The 23,364-nt window shown below is 39.0% G+C and overlaps 1 protein-coding gene across 1 annotated transcript in view; it reads left to right on the top strand.

Annotated features, from left to right (window-relative positions):
• Positions 1-23,364, top strand: part of PCDH15 (protocadherin related 15) — a 702,056-nt gene that overhangs the window by 641,291 nt on the left and 37,401 nt on the right. Inside the window, exons 26-27 of the mRNA XM_038743373.1 lie at positions 726-941; positions 5,453-5,541. Coding sequence (XP_038599301.1) covers positions 726-941; positions 5,453-5,541 — 305 coding nt within the window. The remainder of the gene's footprint in view (positions 1-725; positions 942-5,452; positions 5,542-23,364) is intronic.

Genomic DNA, 23,364 nt, shown 5'->3' with positions numbered 1-23,364 from the left:
TTAGGTAGCCTAAATGTGTTCATGTGGAAACTGGGGGATACAAAGTGGTGACATTGAAAATTAATCAAGAGAGCTGCCTGTAAGGAGATGTGATTCTGGATGCTCCTTCTCAGTCTCACAGGATCGTCCTCTGCCTCAGACCTTCTAACTCTGAAAGTCTCTCAGAGTTCTGGGTCCCCTTCTATTTATAATAATAATGGCATTTATTAAGCGCTTACTAAGTGCAAAGCACTGTTCTTCTACATCCTCTCCTTCGGAGAACTAATTCATTTTCACAGCTTCCATTTCCATCTCTATATGAATGATTCCCAAATATAACTCTCCAGCCCTGGTTTCTCTTCTCCTCTACAGCCTCACATTTCCTCCTGCCTTTAGGTTGTTTCTACTTGGATGTTCCACCAACACCTCAAACTAACAAGCATCTCCGTGTCCATCCTGGGGTGGGGTGAGCCTCAAATCAAAGCTCTTAAGGGTGACATGGTAGAGAATCAAAGATCTTAAATGGTACAGATTCAAGTCCATAGGTGATATAAAAGGGAGCGTATTGAGAAAAGTTGGGAAAAGGAGGGATTGGTCCAGGGAAGGAAAAGGTATGATTTAGTAAGGATTTGAAGATGGGAGAGTAGTGATCTGTTGAAGATGAAGGGGAGTTTATTCTGCTTAGCCAGTGTTCCATATGGTTAATTCACAGATTTGTATTTGTCTTATTTTATTTGTCTTACTAGGCTACTGATAAGGACACTGGAAATTACAGTGCTATGGCATACAGACTCATCATACCCCCAATCAAGGATGGAAAAGAAGGCTTTGTAGTGGAAACATATACTGGGGTTATTAAGACTGCCATGTTATTCAAAAATATGAGACGGTCCTACTTCAAGTTTCAAGTCATCGCAACTGACGACTATGGGAATGGTTTGAGCAGCAAATCAGAAGTTCTTGTAAGTAACAAAGTATGGAGCTGGTCTGGAAGTGCATTTCAGCCAGAGGACCCTTCCAACACAAAGAATTTGGGCTTTACATCAATATTTCAATATAGACATACTAGATTTGTTTAAACTGTAAACATGTTTACAAAATTAAAATGACAGACTTTGTCAAGACCTGCAGTTTAGAGCTTGAAATGTTTTCTTTTTTATCATGTTGACAAAAACGAAATGTATTAGTTTTTATTGAAGACTAAATATCCTAAGTAGTGATTTATCTTTTTGGCTCTTCACAGGTCTGTTTTCATTATTTAATTTGCTGGTTTCAAATCAGTATTTAATTGGCTGATTCCAACCAAAGGACTGAAAATACTTGGTCTGAAAATTCACTATTATTGCTCATATAATTATTAGCTCCTAATTACTGACTTTTCAATAGTTTAAATAAATATTATTTTTGGTCACACAATACACAGATAGCTACAATAATCAGTATCATGTGCAAAGTTGAAGAAAAACAATATTGTAATTGCTAATGGAGAGTAGTATAACTCCATCATTTAGTGGGATGTTTTGTTGTATTGCATCCTTCATTTTGTTTTTTGCCCAATGTCTTTAACTAAAGTATTTAACTAAAAATACCCCTCACTGAATACCCTCAAGCATGACTATCCTTTTTTAATTAGTTACAAAATTTAATCCTACTTAGGCATGTTCCATTCTTATCTATCAATCATTTGCATAGTATTTGCATAGTCCTGAATTTGGTTATTGGAAGAGTCCAGTAAAATAGAATAGGTAGACCCAATACCTGCCTACAAGGAGCTTAAATACTAGAAGGAGAGACAGACATTTAAATAATGTGCACATCCTTTTGTAATTAAGTGCTGTAAGGTGAGATACAAGTGAAAGTGCTTCGGGCGTTCAGACCCAAGTGCAGAGGTGATGCAGAATGGAAGGCAAATAGGAGAAGTGAGGGTTTAATCAGAGAAGGGCTCTTGAAAAAGATATGATTTTAATATGGCTTTGAAGATGGGGAGAGTGTTAGTCTGTCAGATAAAAAGTGGGAGAGAGTTCCATGCCAGAGGGAGGACATGGGCAAGCAGTCAGTAGTAAAATAGATGAGAGAAAAGGTACAGTTAGTAGGTTGGAAAGAGAGAAATGAAATCTGTTGGCTTGTTCACAGTAGGAAATCAGTAAGGTAAACTATTACAGTCAATCGTATTTATTGAGCGCTTACTGTGTGCAGAGCACTGTACTAAGCACTTGGGAAGTAGAAGTTGGCAACATATAGAGACGGTCCCTACCCAACAGTGGGCTCACAGTCTAGAGGGGGGAGAGATTTGGGGGATAGTTGATTGAATGCCTGAAAGGACTTTCTTCAGAGGAGGGTAGGCAACCACTGGAGGTTTTTGAAACATTTTTAGATGTTTAGAAAAATCATACAGGCAACAGAGTGAACTATGGACTGGAGAGGGAAGAGACAAGATGCAGGGAGGTCAGTGAGGCAATGATATTGCTTGGATCAGCATGGAAGCAGTTAGGATGGTGTTGGAAGTTGTCTTCTAGAGATGTTGTGAAGTTAGAATCAACGGGATTTAGTGATGGGCCAACTGTGTATATGCAGGATGAATGAGAGAGATGAATTGACAATAATGTTACTGACTTGTGAGATGGGGGAAAATGGTGCTGTCTGTAGTTATGGGAAGTCTTGGGGAAGACAGAGTTTCTTGGGAAAGTGAGTTTAAGGCATCAGCAGGGCATCCAATAAGAGAAATCCTGAAAGCAGGAGAAAATGTGAGACTACAAAGGAGAGAGGTTGAGCTGGAGGGCTAGATTTGGGAATTGTCTAAGTGGAAGTCCTGGATTTTAGCTCTATCTGCTGCCTTTTTGTCTTATCTCTTCTTTTTGCATTATGTTTGCAAACTAACTTCCTTCATCTTTTCTTCTACACGACTCCTTCATTTCTAATTTTTGTTCTTAGCTTATCTTTGGTGCATTTACTCTAACCTTTCTTCTAAATTGGTAAGACCCAATCATTATTTTAGGGTTATGCAAGGGCTCCATCATTCTATCAGCTTCCTGTTGGCATACAACTAATATTTAAGCCTTGGGGATTGGTGGAAGAAGATTCATAGTTTACATTTTTATAAATAATGCAGGTGGGCAGCTTACTGTGAGGTGATGGAATCTCATTAATTCTGGGTTATGGAAGCACTGCTATTTTACTTGAAGCAAATTACTGCAATACACTTTAAGTATTATATAGATAAATATTAGAATATTTGAATTAGAGGCATTTTAACAATGAGCAGAAGATTCTTCAAAGACCAGACTTTTATTGGCTAAGCAATCTGGAAACCCTGATTTTGCCAGAGACAAAAGGATAGTTTTAAACTATAATCTGATGTATGTCTCGCAAGGCACTAAGGACTTCCATTTCGCTAGGCTGTAAATTCCTCCCCTACCACCTCGCGTGTACTCCCTTAAGCTCTTACTGCAGTGCTCTGTACACAGTAAGCACTCAATAAATACTATTGATCAACTGACTGATTCTTTCAATCCTCACAAGCACCAGGAATCGCTTAATATTGGCAGTCCTCCTCCATCTCAGTGTGGAGAAACTGACTGAATCACCAGTGGTAAAGTTGCCTCCAAGCACTGAATCTGCACAGTTTCAAGTACATCAACCCATACCCTAACTGGATAATAATAATAATGATGGTATTTGTTAAGTGCCTCCTATGTGCAAAGCACTGTTCTAAGCGCTAGGAGGTTACAAGGTGATCAGGGTGTCCCACGGGGGCTCACAGTTTTAATCCCCATTTTACAGATGAGGTAACTGAGGCACAGAGAAGTTAAATGACTTGCCCAAATTGCACAGCTGACAGTTGGCGGAACCAGGATTTGAACCCATGACCTCTGACTCCGAAGCCTGGGCTCTTGCCACTGAGCAATGCTGCTTTCCATGGATGCCTATGAAAGCTGGATGCACACAGTGCAATAGAGTATAGGCATTTGACTTTCTTCTGCAGGTTTTCCATCAGGAAAATATGCTTATAATATGTAGTGGTAAATATATGTGCTGCTAGTAGATGAGATAAGCATTTAATTCATCATATAAAATGGAAAAGGAAGGTAAAAAGCATTCCAAATTAAGGCCTACTAGAATAAACCAGATGAGGCTAAGCATGTATTTCAAAGAGGCCATCAAAAATGCAAGGAGAGTGCAATGAGGCTCTCAAAGGTTTTAGAATGAGCGGATACATTTCAGGAGAGGGTCATTACTATTGGTTTACCATTAATAACCATATGCATATGATCAAGGTGGAGCTTACTGAAATAGGCCTAAGAGACTTCAAAATTTGAGAATCTGCCAGAATGAATTATCTCAGGGATTAAAATACAGGGTGAATATTTTTTACCATAGGAAAAGATTAATCTTTCAAAGACACGTTTCTAGCACTTCATTTTCGAATATCCTCAATATCTAGGGAAATTATGAAATACCAAACCAAAATTGTATCCTGGGTAAGTAATTGATCTGGCTGGAAAAGCAAGAAATAAAATCCGGGCCTGGGAATCAGAAGGTTGTGGGGCTTTTAGGGGTTTTTTTGGATGGGGGGTGCTATTTGTTAAGCATTTACTATGTGTGAAGCACTTTTCTAAGTGCTGGGGGGGAACAAGGTGATCAGTTTGTCCCACGTGGGGCTCACAGCCTTAATCCCCATTTTCCAGATGAGGTAACTGAGGCACAGAGTAGTTAAGTGGCTTGCTCAAGGTCACACAGCTGACAAGTGGCTGAGCCAGGATTCTAATCCAACATCCGCACTTGTCTGCTCCGTAGCCTTGAGCAAATCACTTCTTTGTGCCTCAGTTACCTCATCCAGAAAATGGGGATTGAGACTGTGAGCCCAATGTGGGACAGGGACTGTGTCCAACCCTTTTTTCTGTACCCACCCCAGCACTTAGTACAGTGCCTGGCACATAGTAAGAATTTAACAAATACCATTATTATTATTATTATTATTATTATTATTATTATTATTATTATTATTATTATTATCATCAAGCGTGGCTCGGTGGAAAGAGCACAGGCTTTGGAGTCAGAGGTCACGGGTTCAAATACCGGCTCTGCCAATTGTCAGCTGTATGACTTTGGGCAAGTCACAGCTTCTCTGGGCCTCAGTTACCTCATTTGTAAAATGGGGATTAAGACTGTGAGCCCCCCATGGGACAACCTGACCACCCTAGCACTTAGAGCAGTGCTTTGCACATGGTAAATGCTTAATAAATGCCATCATTATTATTAGTTTAAACTATTCTAGAGATCTACTGTGCTCAAAACTCTAATTTCTATTTGGGTTTGTCCATGGAGATGAAATAAATTTCTAATTCAAAATGAGAAAGCATTACATTTGGCTAAGGATATCATGAGTATAGGAAAGCATTCATCATGTTGTTTAGGACAGGGGGGAATGTTATGCATGGAAAAACCTATTTAATTTTATTTCTGTGTTTTTCAGGTATCCGTGGTCAATCAGTTGGATATGCAAGTCATTGTCTCCAATGTTCCTCCTACACTCGTAGAACAACGCAAAGAAGAACTTATAGCGTAAGGGATTTAAATGCATTTCTTTAATTACCAACTTCTTCATTTGAAAATTAGATTGTAATGTTTAGCAGTGAATAAATAGCTGACATATTCTGCTATCAATTATTTTACCAATTTTTGTTGTCTATCTTTGACAGCTGCACAAAGCAGTCTACTTCTGACATTTTAAAAGCTCATAGAATAACTCTGAATTGAGAATGCTTTTAAAATAAAAGGGTACAAGGGAGTACTAAAGATAAAATAAGTACAAACACCTTATTTTGAGGCTGGAATTACCATTTTTTCAAGCATTTAATTAAGGGAGATGTCAAGGAGCATAGGTTTTCTGGGAGATTACGAGGTATCACACTGCCTAAAAAGTAACGTATTAGCTGTCTGCATGATCATAAAAAACGATGCCTGGCAATTTGCTTAGGTTATGAAAATGCAAATGATATGAAATATGATATGAATATGAAACATGAATATGAAATATGATATGAATATGAAATATATGAATGGATATGAAAATGAAAATAGAGAAGCAGCCTGACTCAGTGGAAAGGGCACAGGCTTAAGAGTCAGAGGTCATGGGTTCAAATCCCAGCTCTGCCGCTTGTCAGCTGTGTGACTTTGGGCAAGTCACTTAACTTCTCTGTGCCTCAGTTACCTCATCTGTAAAATGGGGATTATGATTGTGAGCCCCATATGGGACAACCTGATAACCTTGTATCCTCCCCAGTGCTTAGAACAGTGCTTTGCACACAGTAAGCGCTTAACAAATACCAAAATTATTATTATTATTATTAGTATTAGTATTAGTATTATTATTAGTATTAGTATTATATGTAATCTAGGACGGTAAATCTCATCAATCAATCAGTGGTATTTATTGAGCACTTACTGTATCCCGAGCACTGTGCCTGACCACCAGGAAGAGTCTCATGTGGCCATTTGGATTAGTTTTTTTATATAAATCTGATTGTCATTAAATGCATAAATAATTCATTTTGAAAGCCTTTTTTAAAAAAATCCTAGTAGTCTTCTGCAAATGATTAAGTTACTTTGCTTGGGAAAGTAACACTTGCACAATTCTTTATTAGCCAATTTTATGTAGCAACATTAGGAAAAATTGCAGAATACAGTTGAAGTTCAAGAAAACTCTTTCTTTTGAAAGGGGAAGATGTTTAGTGTAGTAATCTGAGCCCCCAAATCTCCCTACAGATGAAAAATAATGTGACTCAATTTTCCAAAAAAAAAAAAATTTTTACGGACTATAGATTAATTTCTAGGAAAATCAAAATGCTTAATTCATCTTTGTGGTCAGAATTAAGTGAATTATTTGTGTCCAATATGAACTATGCTTATTTTGTTCAGTCTTTGTTTTCCATGTCTGTCAATTCGTTTAATGTAGCCAGACCCAGGCACACCCACTCATCTTTTTCTTATAAAACTTGCTTTTCTTTAGGTATTGTTGCGTCCTTACTTTGTAGCAAACTTTGTTCTAAACACAGGGGCAGGTACAAGTTAATTAGGTTGTACACAAACCAGGGAGCTCGCATGGAGCCCATAGTCTAAGTAGGAGGGAGAACTGGTATTTAATCCCCATTTTACATTTTTCGTCCCCATTTTAAGTGACCTGGCCAAGGTCACACAGCAAGCAAGTGGTAGAGCCGGGATTAGAACCTCGGTCCTGTGACTCCGAGGCCCATGTTCTTTCCACTAGTCCATGCTGCTTCTAGTTTCACCATGTTATTTTAGCATTTCCCTTCTTAGAGTAAACATTCTGTTTATTAGCTAGATGGTATAGATGTTAAGAAGATACAGGAGCCTGGCAAAGTAGAGCAATAGGAAGTTAATTTTAGAATCCATCTCTTCTCCAGGTCTGATTTTGTGCTAAAGATATTTATATCTTTATAATATTCCAGAATGACTTGTGATTTTGGTCATGAAAAAAGTGATTAATCTTACATTTCTCCTTCAGAAGAAGAGTTTCATGTGGTGATAACATTCCATATTTACTTGCATAATTGTCCCCTTTGGAGAGGCTATAATGTGGGAAATTGTGTCCAGTAATAGGGAAGCAGGAGAAAAAAAAGAGGAGGAAATGAGGGGAGAAAGAAGAGACAGGCAAGAGGATACTTGAAACGGTGCCTTTTACTTTGGGAAAAGACGAAGGACGCACTAAGTCTTGTCAGTTCTTAGACTTCGAGGTCTAAGAAGCAGTTGGAGTCAGAGGACCTGGGTTCTAATCTCGGCTCCGCCGCTTAACCTGCTGTGTGATCTCGGGCAAGTCACTTCACTTCTCTGGGCCTCAGTTCCCTCGTCTGTAAAATGGGGATTGACTGTGAGCCCCCCGTGGGACAACCTGATCACCTTGTAACCTCCCCAGTGCTTAGAATAGTGCTTTGCACATAGTAAGTGCTTAACAAATGCTATTATTATTATTATTATTATTATTATTATTATTACTTCACTCCTCTGGGCCTTGGTTCCCTCATCTGCAAAATGAGGATTAAGACTGTGAGCCCCCCTTGGGACAACCTGATCACCTTGTAACCTCCCCAGCGCTTAGAACAGTGCTTTGCACACAGTAAGCGCTTAATAAATGCCATCATTATTATTATTATTATTATTTCTACTGTGGTCCTTTTTCCTGTCCCCCTCCCAACCTTATTTTGATTCAGTTTACCCCATTGTTAAACCCTGTTGACCTGTATTATTATTAAATACTCATTTCCTGCTTAGGCTGGTCAATAGATCAGTCTGTTGTTAATTCTCAGACAGTTAATCTACTTAGCCCTTAGTTTTTCTAATGGCTCTTCATCTTATCTTCTAAGGGTCCACCGCATTTATTACCACCTTTTTTTCAACATGATTTTCTACTGGTGCCATAGTTGTTCTAGGTATTAACCTTGGCTCTTTCATATTATGGGCCCGGGAGTAAGTAGAGTGGATTTCTAATCTCAGCTCTCCTACTGACTTCATACGTTACCTTGAGCAAATCAAGCAAGTGTGTGATTGTTTGCTTACCTGTGAAATGGGTAAAAAAATAAGATTGTGAGCCTCATGTGAAAGAGTGCTATGTCCAATATAATGATTGTGTCTATCCCAACAATTAGCATAAAATCCTTATTAAATGCCAAAATTATATTTTTATATAAAGAACTATATGTATAAATGCATATATATCTTATATGCCGGTAACATTCATGCATGATCAGTTGCTATGAAATTGCTATTAATTGCTATCCAGGTATAGACTAGACTGGATTATTGTAATAATGGATTAATAAAGTAATAATATTTGTGGCATTTGCTACGCACTTTTATTGTGCTGTACTAAGCTCTGGGATATAGAGAAGATAATCAGGACAGAAACAGTTCCTGTCTCACGTGGTGCTCAAGGTCTAAAAGGGAGGGAGAACAAGTATGTAATATCTATTTTTGCCCTTTGGGCAAGTCACTTAACTTCTCTGTGCCCCAGTTACCTCACCTGTAAAATGGGGATGAAGATTGTGAGCCCTACATGGGACAACCTGATCACCTTATATCACCCCAGCACTTAGAACAGTGCTTTGCACATAGTAAGCGCTTAACAAATACCATTATTATTACCCCAGTGCTTAGAACAGTGCTTGGCATGTAGTAAGTGCTTAACAAATTCCATCATTATTTTACAGTTGAGGAATCTGAGGCAAAGATAAATTGACAGAGCAGGCAAGTAACAGAGGTGGGATTTAGAATCCAGATCCTCTGACTCCCTATTAATTCAATCGTATTTATTGAGCACTTACTGTGTGCAGAGCACTGTACTAAGCGCTTGGGAAGTACAAATTGGCAACATATAGAGATGGTCCCTACCCAACAACGGGTTCGCAGTCTAGAAATTTACTGTACCACCAATTATTCAGTTTGTTAGTCACTGTAAGTCAGTGAATCATATTTATTGAGTACTTACTGTGTGCAGAGTGGTGTGCAGAGTGGTATTTCAATGCTTGACAGAGTACAATATAACAGACAGTTTCCCTGCCCAAAACAAGCTTACAATCTAGAAGGGGAGACAGACATTAGTATAAATAATTACAATTACAAATATGTGCATAAGTGCTGTGGGGCTGGGATGGTGGAATCAATCAATCAATCGTATTTATTGAGCGCTTACTGTGTGCAGAGCACTGTACTAAGAGCTTGGGAAGTACAAGTTGGCAACATATAGAGACAGTCCCTAATAAAGGGAACAAGTCAAGGCAATGTAGAAGCAGGTGAGAGAAGAAAAGAGGCGTCTTGGAGCAGATGTGTTTTCAATAAGCCTATGGAAGTGGGGAAAGTAATTGTCTGTTGGGTGTGAAGAGGGAGGGCACTCTGAAGCAGAGGCAGGACATGGGCGAGACAATGCCAGCAGCAAAATAGACAATAATAATAATAATGGCATTTATTAAGCACTTACTACGTGCAAAGCACTGTTCAAAGCACTGGGGAGGATACAAGGTTATCAGGTTGTCACACGGGGGGCTCACAGTCTTAATCCCCATTTTATAGATGAGGTAACTGAGGCACAGAGAAGTTAAATGATTTGCCCAAAGTCACACAGCTGATAAGCAGCAGAGCAGGGATTAGAGCCCATGACCTCTGACTCCGAAGCCTGTGCTCTTTCCACTGAGCCACACTGCTTCTCCAGCATAGAGGTACAGTGAGAAGGTTGGCATTAGAGAGCTAAGTGTGTGGACTCGGTTGTTGTAGGAGAGTAGCTGAGGTGAGGAAGGAGGGAACAAAGTGATTGAGTGCTTTAAAGTAAGGCACTTCTGTTTGATGTGGAAGTGAATGGACAACTACTGGAGATTCTTGAGGAGTGTGAAAACATGGCCCGAATGATTTTTTAGAAAAGTGATTTGGGCAGCAGAGTACAGTATGGACTGGAGTCAGAGAGGTTAGCAATGAGGCTGATGGAGTAATCAAGATGGGATAGGATAAGTGCCTGGATTAACAGGACAGCAGTTTGGATGGAAGAGAGGAAGGCAGATTTTACAGATGTTGTGAAGGTAAGTGCTTTCTGGTTGCAGAGCACTGTAGTAAGAGCTTGGGAGAGTACAGTATAACAATATAAAAGACACATTCCCTGCCCACAACAAGCCTACACCCTAGAGAGGGAACTGACAGGATTTAGTGACGTACCATTTTAAGGTGGTCTGTCACTTTAAGGTTGTCAGGGTACTATTTAGAAAGGAAACTTGCCTAGGACAAGGGAGAAAAATACAGATATTATGACTGAGTTCCCACAGTCTAGTTCTCTGATTCAATCAATCAGTCAATGGTATTTACCCAGCATGTACTGCATGCAGAGCACTGTACTAAGCACTTGGGAGAATAATAATAATAATAATAATAATGGCATTTATTAAGCGCTTACTATGTGCAAAGCACTGTTCTAAGCATTGGGGAGGTTACAAGGTGATCAGGTTGTCCCACGGGGGGGGGCTCACAGTCTTAATCCCTATTTTACAGATGAGGTAACTGAGGCACAGAGAAGTTAAGTGACTGGCCCAAAGTCACACAGCTGACAATTGGCAGAGCCGGGATTTGAACCCATGACCTCTGACTCCAAAGCCTGTGCTCTTTTCCATTGAGCCACACTGCTTCTCCCAGCATATACAGAATACAGTATAACAGTATTGATAGACATGTTCCCTGCTCACAGCAAGCTTATTGTCTACAGGGGGAGACAGGCATAATATAAGCAAATAAAAACAGAATATCTGACACTTACTATTAATACATATATTTTGAGAACTAATGTGTTTAGTTCTCAAAATGTCCACTAAATTTATCTTGGGTTCAGACCACCTTGGTGCCCAAAGAACCTTAGCGTAGAAACTGAAATAGAACAGATACTGATTTCTGAAAGTTACTTCTGCCAGGATTATCTGTGCCTTTTATAAAAACATATGTTCCCCATTGTCCCTTCATTTTTGTACTATAAAAATAAAGTGTAAAGTGCTGAACAAAAGAGTTATAACTAATATGGATAAATTCTATACTACTGGAATATAGCTTGACTCTTAAAATCCTAAATGTTATGTCAGTACTACATGAATAAGAGGACTTCAGTCTTTGGCTTCTACTCCAGATGATGCCCCCTTTTTATTTATCCTGATCTTGGTTTTCCCTCCAGAGATGAGCTTGGGATATTCTATTCTATTTATTTTATTTTGTGAATATGTTTTGTTTTGTTCTCTGTCTCCCCCTTCTAGACTGTGAGCCCACCGTTGGGTAGGAACTGTCTCTATATGTTGCCAACTTGTACTTCCCAAGCGCTTAGTACAGTGCTCTGCACACAGTAAGTGCTCAATAAATATGAATGAATGAATGAATTACCGTTACTATGATTCAGGGTGAATCAATTCCTGCCATTCTTCAATTCTGAATTAGAAAGTCTTTTTAATAGGTCTTTTTCCAAAATATATTTTTAAACCACTGTAGTTTAAACTCGAATAACCTTATATTAGCGGTGCCAAGTGGCTTAATAATAATAATAATAATAATGATGATGTTGGTATTTGTTAAGTGCATACTATGTGCCAAGCACTGATCTAAGCGCTAGGGGGGGATACAAGGTAATCAAGGTTGTCTGACGTGGGGCTCACAGTCTTAATCCCCATTTTACAGATGAGGGAACTGAGGCACAGAGAAGTTAAGTGACTTGCCCGAAGTCACACCAGCTGACACATGGAAGAGCCTGGATTAGAACCCATGACCTCTGAGTCCCAAGCCCATGCTTTTTCACTGAGCCATGCTGCTTCACTCTGCTTAGTGTAAAGAGCATGGGCTTGGGATTCAGAAGTCATGGGTTCTAATACTGGCTCCGCCACTTAGCAGCTGTGTGACTTTGGGAAAGTCACTTAATTTCTCTGTGCCTCAGTTATCTCATCTGTAAAATGGGGATTAAGACTGTGAGCCCCACATGAAACAACCTGATTACCTTGTACCTACCCCAGCACTTGGAACAATGCTTGGCACATAGTAGGCACTTAACAAATGCCATCATTATTATATTCTCTCAGTGCATGTAATTTTAGAGAAGCAGCGTGGCTCAATGGAAAGAGCACGTGCTTTGGAGTCAGAGGTCATGGGTTCAAATCCCGCCTCTGCCAATTGTCAGCTGTGTGACTTTGGGCAAGTCACTTAACTACTCTGTGCCTCAGTTACCTCATCTGTAAAATGGGGATGAAGACTGTGAGCCCCCCATGGAACAACCTGATCACCTTCTAACCTCCCCAGCACTTGGAACAGTAAGTGCATAGTACATAGTAAGTACATTAAGTACATAGTAAGTGCTTAATAAATGCCATCATTATTATTATTATTGCACATAGTAAGCACTTAATAAATGTCATTATTATTATTATTATTATTATTATTATTATTATTATTATTATTATTTGGAATCAGAATACTTGTGAGCCTCAGGTAGGGTAGCCATGTTTGGCCAAAATGACCATGGATAGATCTCACCCAATTAATGGCCCAAGATTCTTTTCAGGGGTATTCAGAGAACTACAGTATCTTCGTAGGATGATCAATTCATTAGTCTTTGTGACTGAAATCATGTAATTAATTAATTAATTAATTAATGATAGCATTTATTAAGTGCTTACTATGTGCAAAGCACTGGTCTAAGCGCTGGGGAGGTTACAAGGTGATCAGGATGTCCCACGGGGGGCTCACAGCCTTAATCCCCATTTTACAGATGAGGGAACTGAGGCACAGAGGAGTTAAGTGACTTGCCCAAAGTCACACAGCTGACAAGTGGCTGAGCTGGGATTTGAACCCATGACCTCTGACTCCAAAGCCCGGGCTCTTTCCACTGAGCCACACTGCTTCCCATGTAATGCATCTCCATCTCTGAAAAGTTCCTTAGTTTGAAATGCAGATCATTGCACTTTGCTTGCCTTGTCGAAGCAGGGTGAATGCTTATCAGTGTTGTACTATTTGACAAGCAGAAGAGCAAATGCTGCAAAGGCAAGATGATCCATGACTTTTGCTCTGACTTGTTATGCTTATGAAGATTTAAATTTTCAATACAATATGAATTTTCTTAGTACTATCAAAAGCAATGACATCTCAGGAGGCTATGGATAATTTACTCTCCCTAAAAGTACAAGAATGGTTTAAATACCATTTATTAGCAGATACTTCATACAACAGGCAATCTTCCGGTGATGTGGAAGTAAACTTATTTTGGGTTTGTTATGCAACAAAGCAGCAACAGTTGGGAAATCCAAGACAGGAATGCTGGCTTTTCTAACATTTATATCTTATACAATGTATGTGCTTTTGAGTACAACAAAACAACCAATCACCATTTTTCTAAATTGATCCTCTTTTGCACTCAATGCTTTCTTTATTAGTGGTGGAAGCTCTTCTTTTTCTAGATTTTGCCTTTCTGTGAAAAGAGAACACTAGAGGTATAGAATTGTGGTATTTGTTAAGTACTTACCAAGTGCTAAGCTGTAAAAGATACAGTATGAGTGGATTGGACACAGTCCCTTCCACCTAGATTTCTCTGTCTAAAAGGAAGTAAGACTAGGTACCTTATAAGTATTTTACAGATGAGAAAACTGAGGCATAGGGAAGTAAAATGACTTGCCTAAGCTAACCCAGCAGTGAAGTGGCAGAGCTGGGAATAGAAACCGGATCTCTTGACTCCCAGCTCTTTCTACTAGGACATGTACACGAGAGTCAGATTTGAATTTTGGTAGGAAAAGTATCTGTGAAATTTTCACTTTCTATAGAAGGAAGTTTAAATAGCTGAAAGTTTAAATGGCTCCTGCCCCACCCCTCCAAAAAAACACCCTAAAGACTATATGCCATAGGCGTGGATTTATTTATATGACTTTCAAGTCTATTTGAATTATTTTTGAAAAATCATATATAATCAAATAATCAATCCATCCTTTATTGAGTGCATATTGTGTGCTGAGTACTGTACCAAGTGCTTGGGAGAGTGCAATGTAACAAAGTCGCTTTACGTATTCCTTGCCCACAGTGAGTTTACAATGAACAGGAGCAGGTATCTCTTCTTAGTAATAATAATCATAATCAATCAATCGATCGTATTTATTGAGCGCTTACTGTGTGCAGAGCACTGTACTAAGCGCTTGGGAAGTACAAGTTGGCAACACAGAGATGGTCCCTACCCAACAGCGGGCTCACAGTCTAGAATAATAATGATGATGCCATTTGCCATTTGTCAAGCGCTTACTATGTGCCAAGCAATGTTCTAAGTACTGGGGGGGAATACAAAGTAAAGAGGTTGTCCCACATGGGGCTCACAGTCTTAATCCCCATTTTACAGATGAGGAAACTGAGACCCAGAGAAGTGAAGTGACTTGCCCAAAGTCATACAGCAGACAAGTGGAGGAATCGGGTTTAGAACCCATGACCTCTGACTCCCGAGCCCGTGTTCTTTCCACTGAGCTTCTCTAGGTGAATCAGGTCTCCAAGCAAGGAAATATTTCAACCACAACAACAAAAAGGAGTTGTTTAAGTCAAGAAGACTAGGATTCTTTTAAAATAGGATGATCCAAATATTTTTTGAAAGAAATAAGGATTCCAAAGAGATTAAAGGATGATAGGTGACCTGTAGATCACTGAATAATAATAATAATGATGGCATTTGTTAAGTACCTACTATGTGCCAGACACTGTACTAAGCGCTGGGGTGGATACAAGCAAATCGAGTTGGACACAGTCCCTGTCCCCTGTGAGGCTCAAAGTCTCAATCCCCATTTTCTAGATAAGGTAACTGAAGGACAGAGAAGTGAAGTGACTTATCCAAGGCCACACAGCAGACAAGTGGCAGAGCCAGGATTAGAATCCATGACCTTCTGACGCCGAGACCTGTGCTCTATCCATTATGCCATCCTGCTTCAAGTGTCATTGTAAATAAGAACTGTGACCTGCAGATCATTTTTTAGACATAGTTTACAGATATTTTGGGGAGAATCATTTTAATCAGCACATGATTATGCATGCATGAGCTTTAATTTCAAGTGACTTCTGAGGAAGATATAGATTTGGCAAAAGGAATAATCACATCAAAGTCTACATTATCCATCATTTATCTAGAAAAAAAGAGATTGAATTTATTTAATTAGCATTTTTCTTTATAAGTGGATTTTCAAAACCAAACTTATCAAAAAACAAATAGGATTATGTCCCAAGAAACACTTGTCAAAATTGCCCGACAATTTAGTGGAGTATTAATAATTATGTAGCCCCTTGTGTTCTTAGAACAATTAATAGAAGAGCTCAGAGATGCATTTGTAATGTAGAATCAGAACATTAATATAAAAATAATAGCTATCCAACAGTGTGCAATCATGCCTACAGGCATTCTTCTAATAGTTTGTGTAGTCTATTTTTAATATTTCCAGTGATGCAGCCTCATTTATTCACAACCTAATACTATCTAATAATAATAATAATAATAATATTGGTATTTGTTAAGCACTTACTATTTGCCAAGCACTGTTCTAAGCACTGGGGTAGATACAAGGTAATCAGGTTGTCCCACTTGGTGCTTACAGTCTTAATCCCCATTTTACAGATAAGGTAACTGAGGCACAGAGAAGTTAAGTGACTTGCCCAAAATCACACATTTCATAAGAGGCTGATTTGGGATTAGAACCCATGACCTCTGACTCCCAAACCCGCGCTCTTTCCTCTAAGCCACACTGCTTCTCTATCTCCATCTAATGCCATTATGCTTAAATAAGTATTTCCTCTTCTGGTAGCCACATTTCATGCATTTGTTTTGTAAATCAATTCTTCCATTTTTTTAATCATTTACCTTGTTCCTCTATGAACTCATTCTAATTAGTCTGTAATGTATTTCAAGTCATGCTACCATTTCCTCAAGCGACTACCGAATTCTGACCTAGTGTTTTCCAAGGAAGCATAACTTATCTTTAAATGCATATATGCTATTTTTAAAAATTTTGTAATACCACCCTAAACCTTTTTATTTAGCTTAGGAGTTTTTGGTTACAGATTATTTTATCATTAATTTAACATGCTTTTATCTTTTTAAGACATATGTACTTGATGTAATTTATCAAGTAGCATTTTGTTGAAATAATGCAAATGAAAAATGGACATACTTTAATACCACTTAGGGAATGTCAGACCTTTCTAAATGTTTAATAATGAGTCTTGCAGAATTCTGAAATGCATTTTGATTTAAAAGGAAGAAAGTGATACACCCTTCGATTTACTGTATTCAAATGCACAATATGCATTGTCATTCATAGGAGCTACAAATTTCTTACCTTCCAAATTTCTTACCTGAACGGAAGTGTTTGCCATAATTAATTAAACCAGTAACATATCATGCATTGTTCAATTCAAGCTATAAGTGGAACAAAGAAATTTCATGTGGTATTTAGATTTTTGGTAATTTTGTAACAGTGTTCCAAATTTTCCGGAACCAATGTATGTACTGTAAATTCTAGAGTTAGCAACCATTTTGGGCATAAGGCGAATGTCAAAAATAGTAATAATAATAATGGTATTTCTTAAGCACTTATTATGTGCCAAGCACTGTTCAAAGTGATGGATCATCAAAAAAAACCACAAAGATAGAAAAATGACCCCGTGAAATGGCTAGGAAAATTAACGGTAGATTAATCCACATGTATGCTTATTGACTCACATTCCAATTAATAGTTGTGGTAGTTGTTAAGCACTATGTGCCAGGCACTGTACTAAGCGCTTCTAGACTGTGAGCCCATTGTTGGATAGGGACCGTCTCTATATGTTGCCAACCTGTACTTCCCAAGCGCTTAGTACAGTGCTCTGCACACAGTAAGCACTCAATAAATACGATAAATACGATTGAATGAATAAATGGGGTGGATACAAGAAAATTGGGTTGTACACTGTCCCTGTCCCACCGATTACCCCCAACAGCTGTTCCAGACATTTAACAAAGCTCACTATGGGCAGGGAATGTGTCTGCTAATTCTGTTATATTGTACCCTCTCAAGTGCTTGGTATAGTGCTCTGCACATAGTAAGCACTCATTAAATATGATTGATTGATTTAACTCCCACGATATAAAGTTCCTCTCTATAGTGCAGTTGTGCATTTTGGCAACTGTACATTCTTATGACCAAATAGTCATATTTTTCTGACACTATATTAGTAGGCCAGTTTCTTTTTTAATGTCCAGAGTGGCTCACTGCATAGATGTTATAAAGCAACCTCTATTTTGAGGTAATTTATTCAGTTTTCCGAAATTATGAAAGTGTTTTCTTTCTGTGAAATTGTAGTGAATTCCTTATTCACATAATAGTCCACATATTTTTGTCTTCTCCTACTTACAGTCATTCTATACTCATTTTATTTGGAAAGGAAAAGGAAAAGAAAATGTCCTAAAGGGACTCTGCTTCTGTCAATGTGAATATTCAATGTGGTGTGCCTCTCCATTATAATTTGAGCAATGTCTATGGTATCAAAGTACATTTGCTGTAAATGGCCTTTTAGTAATTACGAACCTTAACTTGATTCCAGAAGTTACCCAACCTTTAAAACCATATATTACATAACTCATAGTGTCACAGTGAAAATTATTCCTTAAGTGCAGTATAATGAACCACATTAAAATTAAGCTTTTCACGAACCAAGAGGAACATAAGTCTCGTGTTCTGAGAAGAAACTAAGAAAAGAGAGGATAAGGGTATGTACTGCTCTTACATATAGAAAGAAAGTGAGAGCCTCTGAAATGAAATACTCCTTATAAAATAAAATCTAGAGACAAGATAGATGAGATGGAGGCACAGAGAGAAGTTTAGCATTGAAGGAGTGAAGTGTGCAGGTTGGGTTGAAGTAGCAGAGTAGCGAGGTCAGGTAGAAGGGGAGCATGGTGCTTTAAAGCCAGTGGTAAGGAGCTTCTGTTCGTTGCGGAAGTGGATGGGCAACAACTGGAGTTTCTTGAGGAGGGGGAAAAATAGCCTTTTTTTTTTTTTAGAAAAATAATCCATGCAGCAGATTGAAGTATGGACTGCACTCAGGAGAGACAGGAGGCAGGGAGGTCAGCAAGGAGGCTGATTACTGAATCAAGGTGGGATAGGATAAGTGTTTCAATTAGCACAGTAGCAGCTTAGATGAAAATGAAAAGGGAGAGTTTAGCAGTGTTGTGAAGGTTAAAGCTTTGGAATTTAGTGATGGATTAAATATGTGGATTAAGTGAGAGAGAGGAGTGAAGGATGATGGAATAGCAAATCTGTGCTCTCAGAGACAAACACCATCAGGCAGCCATCACATCAAAATTCAATCAATGGTATTTTTTGAGCACTTGTGTGCAGAGAAGTATACTAAATGCTTGGGAGAGTATGACACAATTGAAATGGTAGTCACATTCCCTGAATAGAAGAAGTTTACAGTGTGGTTGGGGATACAGACAATAAAATAAATTACAGATAAGTGCATAAATGCGGTGGGGATGAAAGTGGGGTGAATAATAAGTGCTTAAATGATATAGTTCCAAGTTCATCGAGCCTATGAGTAGGGTCTCTTCTATGAATCAATGCCTTACCCTGGCAGGAGAGTTAGCATATGCCAATGAGCATAGAGCTATGCCATTGAGAGATACTCTCGCTAGGGTTATCCGTAATGGAAAGGTCTAATTTAATTGCATTAATACGGAACCTGTATGACAAACAGAAGGCCACAATAAGAAAATAATAGGGAGAGACAGATTGGTTTCCCATTAATAAAAGTGTAAGACAAGGAGGTATCTTATCGCCTTACCTGTTCATCCTTTACACTGAATATCCAATGAGGGAAGCCAGATTGGATGAAGACAAACCGCGAGTAAAGATTGGAGGAAGGAATGTAAACAACCTTCGTTATGCTGATGATACAAACCTATTAGCAGAAAGTGAAGGATAATTCATGGGGTTATGAAAAGTTAAGGAACAGAGCAAAAAGATAGGCTTTCATTTGAATGTCAAAAAAACAAAGATCATGACACCTGGAAGCTTTAACACATTTGTAGTGGATGGAGAGAAGATTGAAATATTTGACAATTTTTCTCTCCTGGGGATCGATAATCAATAATAAAGGAACTATTGGCCAAGAAATACGCCAAAAGTTAATGTTAGGAAGTCTTGCTATAAAGAGACTGGAAAAAGTCATGAAATGTGCTGATGTAACAATTGCCACAAAAATGAAAATGGTCAACTCTATGGTGTTTCCAGTGACAATAGATGGATCCGAAATCTAGACAGTGAAAAAACAGGATAGGAAGAACATCGATTCTTTTAAAATATGGTGTTTGCGAAGGCTTTTATGAATACCATGGACTGCCCAAAAAACAAACAAATGGATTTTAAAGCAAATTAAATCGAAGTGGTCTTTGGAAGGCCAAATAATTCAACTTAGATTAGCATATTTTGGACACATAATCAGAAGGACTAAATCTCTGGAGAAGACACCAATGCTAGGAGAAGTCCAGGGAAAACATGGAAGAGGCAGACCAGCAGCTAGATGGATAGAGATAATAACATCAATAAAAGGAAAACCATTAGAAAGTTTGTTGATTATGGCAGAGGACAGGAAGTTCTGGAGAAAATATACCCATGGAGTCACTATGAATCGGAAACAACTCGATAGTAATAATAATAATAATAAAAGTAGGATAAGAACTCCTATCAGAGTAGTTTTGATATAAATAGTTCAGACAAAAAACACTACTTGCCACAAGAAATGCCTCAACATAATGGAGGTCCTCACGTAATCCACATAACAGAACTCCAGAAGAATTTACAAGACACACGAGTCAAGCCAAGTAACATATGGGAACCAGTGGTTGGCACAAAAAAACTGAAGAGATTCAGGGATATGCTAACTTCAAGCAAAATAAGCTTCTATTCACCGCTAAGGAACCTCGATGATCCCACCTATGCTACTTCATCCATGTTGAAAAATAAAGATGGAGTCATCTCCATCACAGGGAGGATGTTTCAAACATTTTGCAAGAGTTCTATAGTGGTCTTCTCAACATGCTCTTCAAGGCATAGAAAACTGGACAAATAGAGGAGGTGTATGACCTTAGCTCCAATATTTGAAGTAAACAGAATTCCTGAATCTACAAGCAAGGAGGGAATCTGATCTTCAGATATCTGCACAAATTCTTTCTTCACAAAATGTGACAAGAATTCCAAAATGTCACAATGATTTCCATTTCAAGAAGAAAAGTAATAGCTGACTTTGGAAGCCATGGATCATCTTGCTGCTTTTTTTTTCCCCACAAGATTCTGGTCAGAATCCTCCTAGACACTACACAGACTGCTGAAAACTACTGAAGTCAAACATATATGGCCTGAATAGTAATGTGGCTTAATATTTGGAACAGGTGATTCAAGAAAAACAGAAGGTATCTATGTGCAACTCTACAACAAATTGATTAAAAGGTATACTCTACAACAAATTGATTAAATGGGATCCTTTGCGCCCAACCAATGACTCAGAAAATGCTGCTTCCCTGTTGAAATCTTTGAAGTCAGTCACTGAGTACGAACCACCATGATATTGACATCATGCTTATTAGCATCCATGCCCATTGCTCTAGCCAATTGTTCCAGATATTTAAATTCTGTCTCCTGTGTTCCCCAATTTCCTGCCCCTAATTACCTGACCACCTACTTTAGTGAGAAAATAATATCCTCTGCTTCTCTCCAATCCCTCAATCCTCCTGTCCCTTATTCAACTATCCCATTTTTCCAGCAGTATGTAAAGAGATCTCCTTCCTTCTCTAACATCTACTCTCCCCATCTGCACATCTGACCCTATCCCTTTGTACCATGTCAAGGCACTTGCCCCCTCCATTCTTCCTTTCCTGACTGTCATCTTCAACTGTTTACTCTGCAATGTCATCTTTCCCATTGCTTTCAAACATGCCCATGTCTCCCCTTTCCTAAAAAAAACAAACCCTCCCTTTACTCTTAATTGGTTCCCTCCAGTTATTGTCTCTTCTCCCGCCTACCATTGCTCTACAAACTCCTTGAATGAGTTGTCTACACCCACTGTCTCAAGTTCCTCTCCTTCAATTCTCTCCTTGACTCCCTCCAATCTGGCTTCCATTCACTTCATTCCACAGATACCTCCTTCTCACAGGTCATTAAAGATCTCCTTCTTGCCAGATCCAATGGCCTCTACTACACCCTAATCCTACTTGATTGACTTTGACACTGTTGATGCCCCTGACCCCTTCTCCTGGTGTCCAGGGAAGATGTCTATTTATTGTTGTATTGCGCTCTTCCAAGCACTTAGTGTAGTACTCTGCAAATTGTAAGCTATCAGTGAATTTGATTGACTGACTGACTGAAAATATTATTCAACCTTGGCTTCAATGACATTGTCTTCTCCTGGTTTTTCTCCTATATCTCTGATGGTTCCTTCTCAGTCTCTTTCACGGGCCCCCTTTTTTCTCTCTCCCTCCCCATCCCCCTAGCCCTACTTCCGTCCCTGCACAGCACTTGTATATATGTTTGTACAGATTTATTACTCTATTCATTTTACTTGTACATATTTACTATTCTATTTATTTTGTCAGTGATGTGCATCTAGCTTTACTTCTATTTATTCTGATGACTTGACACCTGACCACATGTTTTACTTCGTTGTCTGTCTCCCCCTTCTAGAATGTGAGCCCGTTGTTGGGTAGGGACTGTCTCTATATGTTGCCAACTTGCACTTCCCAAGCGTTTAGTACAGTGCTCTGCTCACAGTAAGCGCTCAATAAATACGAATGAATGAATGAATGAATGAATGCCTCTGCCTCCTATCCTTTAACTGTGGGAGTCCTTCAAGTCTCTGTTTTGGGTTTCTTTCTATTCTGAATCTACATCCATTCCCTTGAAAAACTAATTTGCTCCTATGGTTTCAACTACCACCACCTCTAAGCAGATGATTATCAAATCTACATCTTCAGCCCTTCTCTCGCTTCCTCTCTGAAACCTCTCATTTCCTACTGCTTTCAAGACATCTCTACTTGGAAACCCTACTGACAGCTCAAACCTAACATGTCTGAAACAGAAAAAAGTATCTTCCCACCTCCCCCTGATTTTCCCATTACTTTAGACACAACAGTCATCCTTCCTGTCTCTCAAGCTCATTACCTTGATGTTATCCTTGACTCTTCTCTCTCATTCAAGCCACATATTCATTATATCACTAAATCCTGTTGGTTCAACCTCCACAACACTGTTAAAACCCACCCTTCCCTCTCAAACCATATGGCTACCAAGTTAATCCAAGCACTAATTTTTCAACTCAATTACTATATCAGCCTCCTTGATGACCTACCTGCCTCCTGTCTCTCCCCACTTCAGTTCCTACTCCACTCTGCTGACTGGATTACTTTTCTACAGAAATATTCAGTCCACATTTCCCTACTCCTCAAGAAACTCCAGTGGTTGCCTTCCACCTCTGCATCCAACAGAAATCTCTTACCATCAGCTTTAAAGCACTCAATCACCTTGCCCCCTCCTACCTTACCTCACTGTTAATAATGATGGCATTTATTAAGCACTTTGTGCAAAGCACTGTTCCAAGCGCTGGGGAGGTTACAAGGTGATCAGGTTGTCCCACAGGGGGCTCACAGTCTCAATCCCCATTTTACAGATGAGGGAACTGAGGCACGGAGAAGTTAAGTGACTTGCCCAAAGTCACACAGCTGACAATTGGCAGAGCTGGGATTTGAACCCCTGACCTCTGACTCCAAAGCCCGCACTCTTTCTACTGAGCCACACTGCTTCTCTATTGTTCTATTACAACCAA

The sequence above is a fragment of the Tachyglossus aculeatus genome, chromosome 3 (assembly GCF_015852505.1).
Source record: "Tachyglossus aculeatus isolate mTacAcu1 chromosome 3, mTacAcu1.pri, whole genome shotgun sequence".
NCBI classification, from domain to species: Eukaryota; Metazoa; Chordata; class Mammalia; order Monotremata; family Tachyglossidae; genus Tachyglossus; species Tachyglossus aculeatus.
The sequence above is the reverse complement of the archived record's forward strand: the minus strand, read 5'-3'. Positions and strand labels throughout refer to the sequence as shown.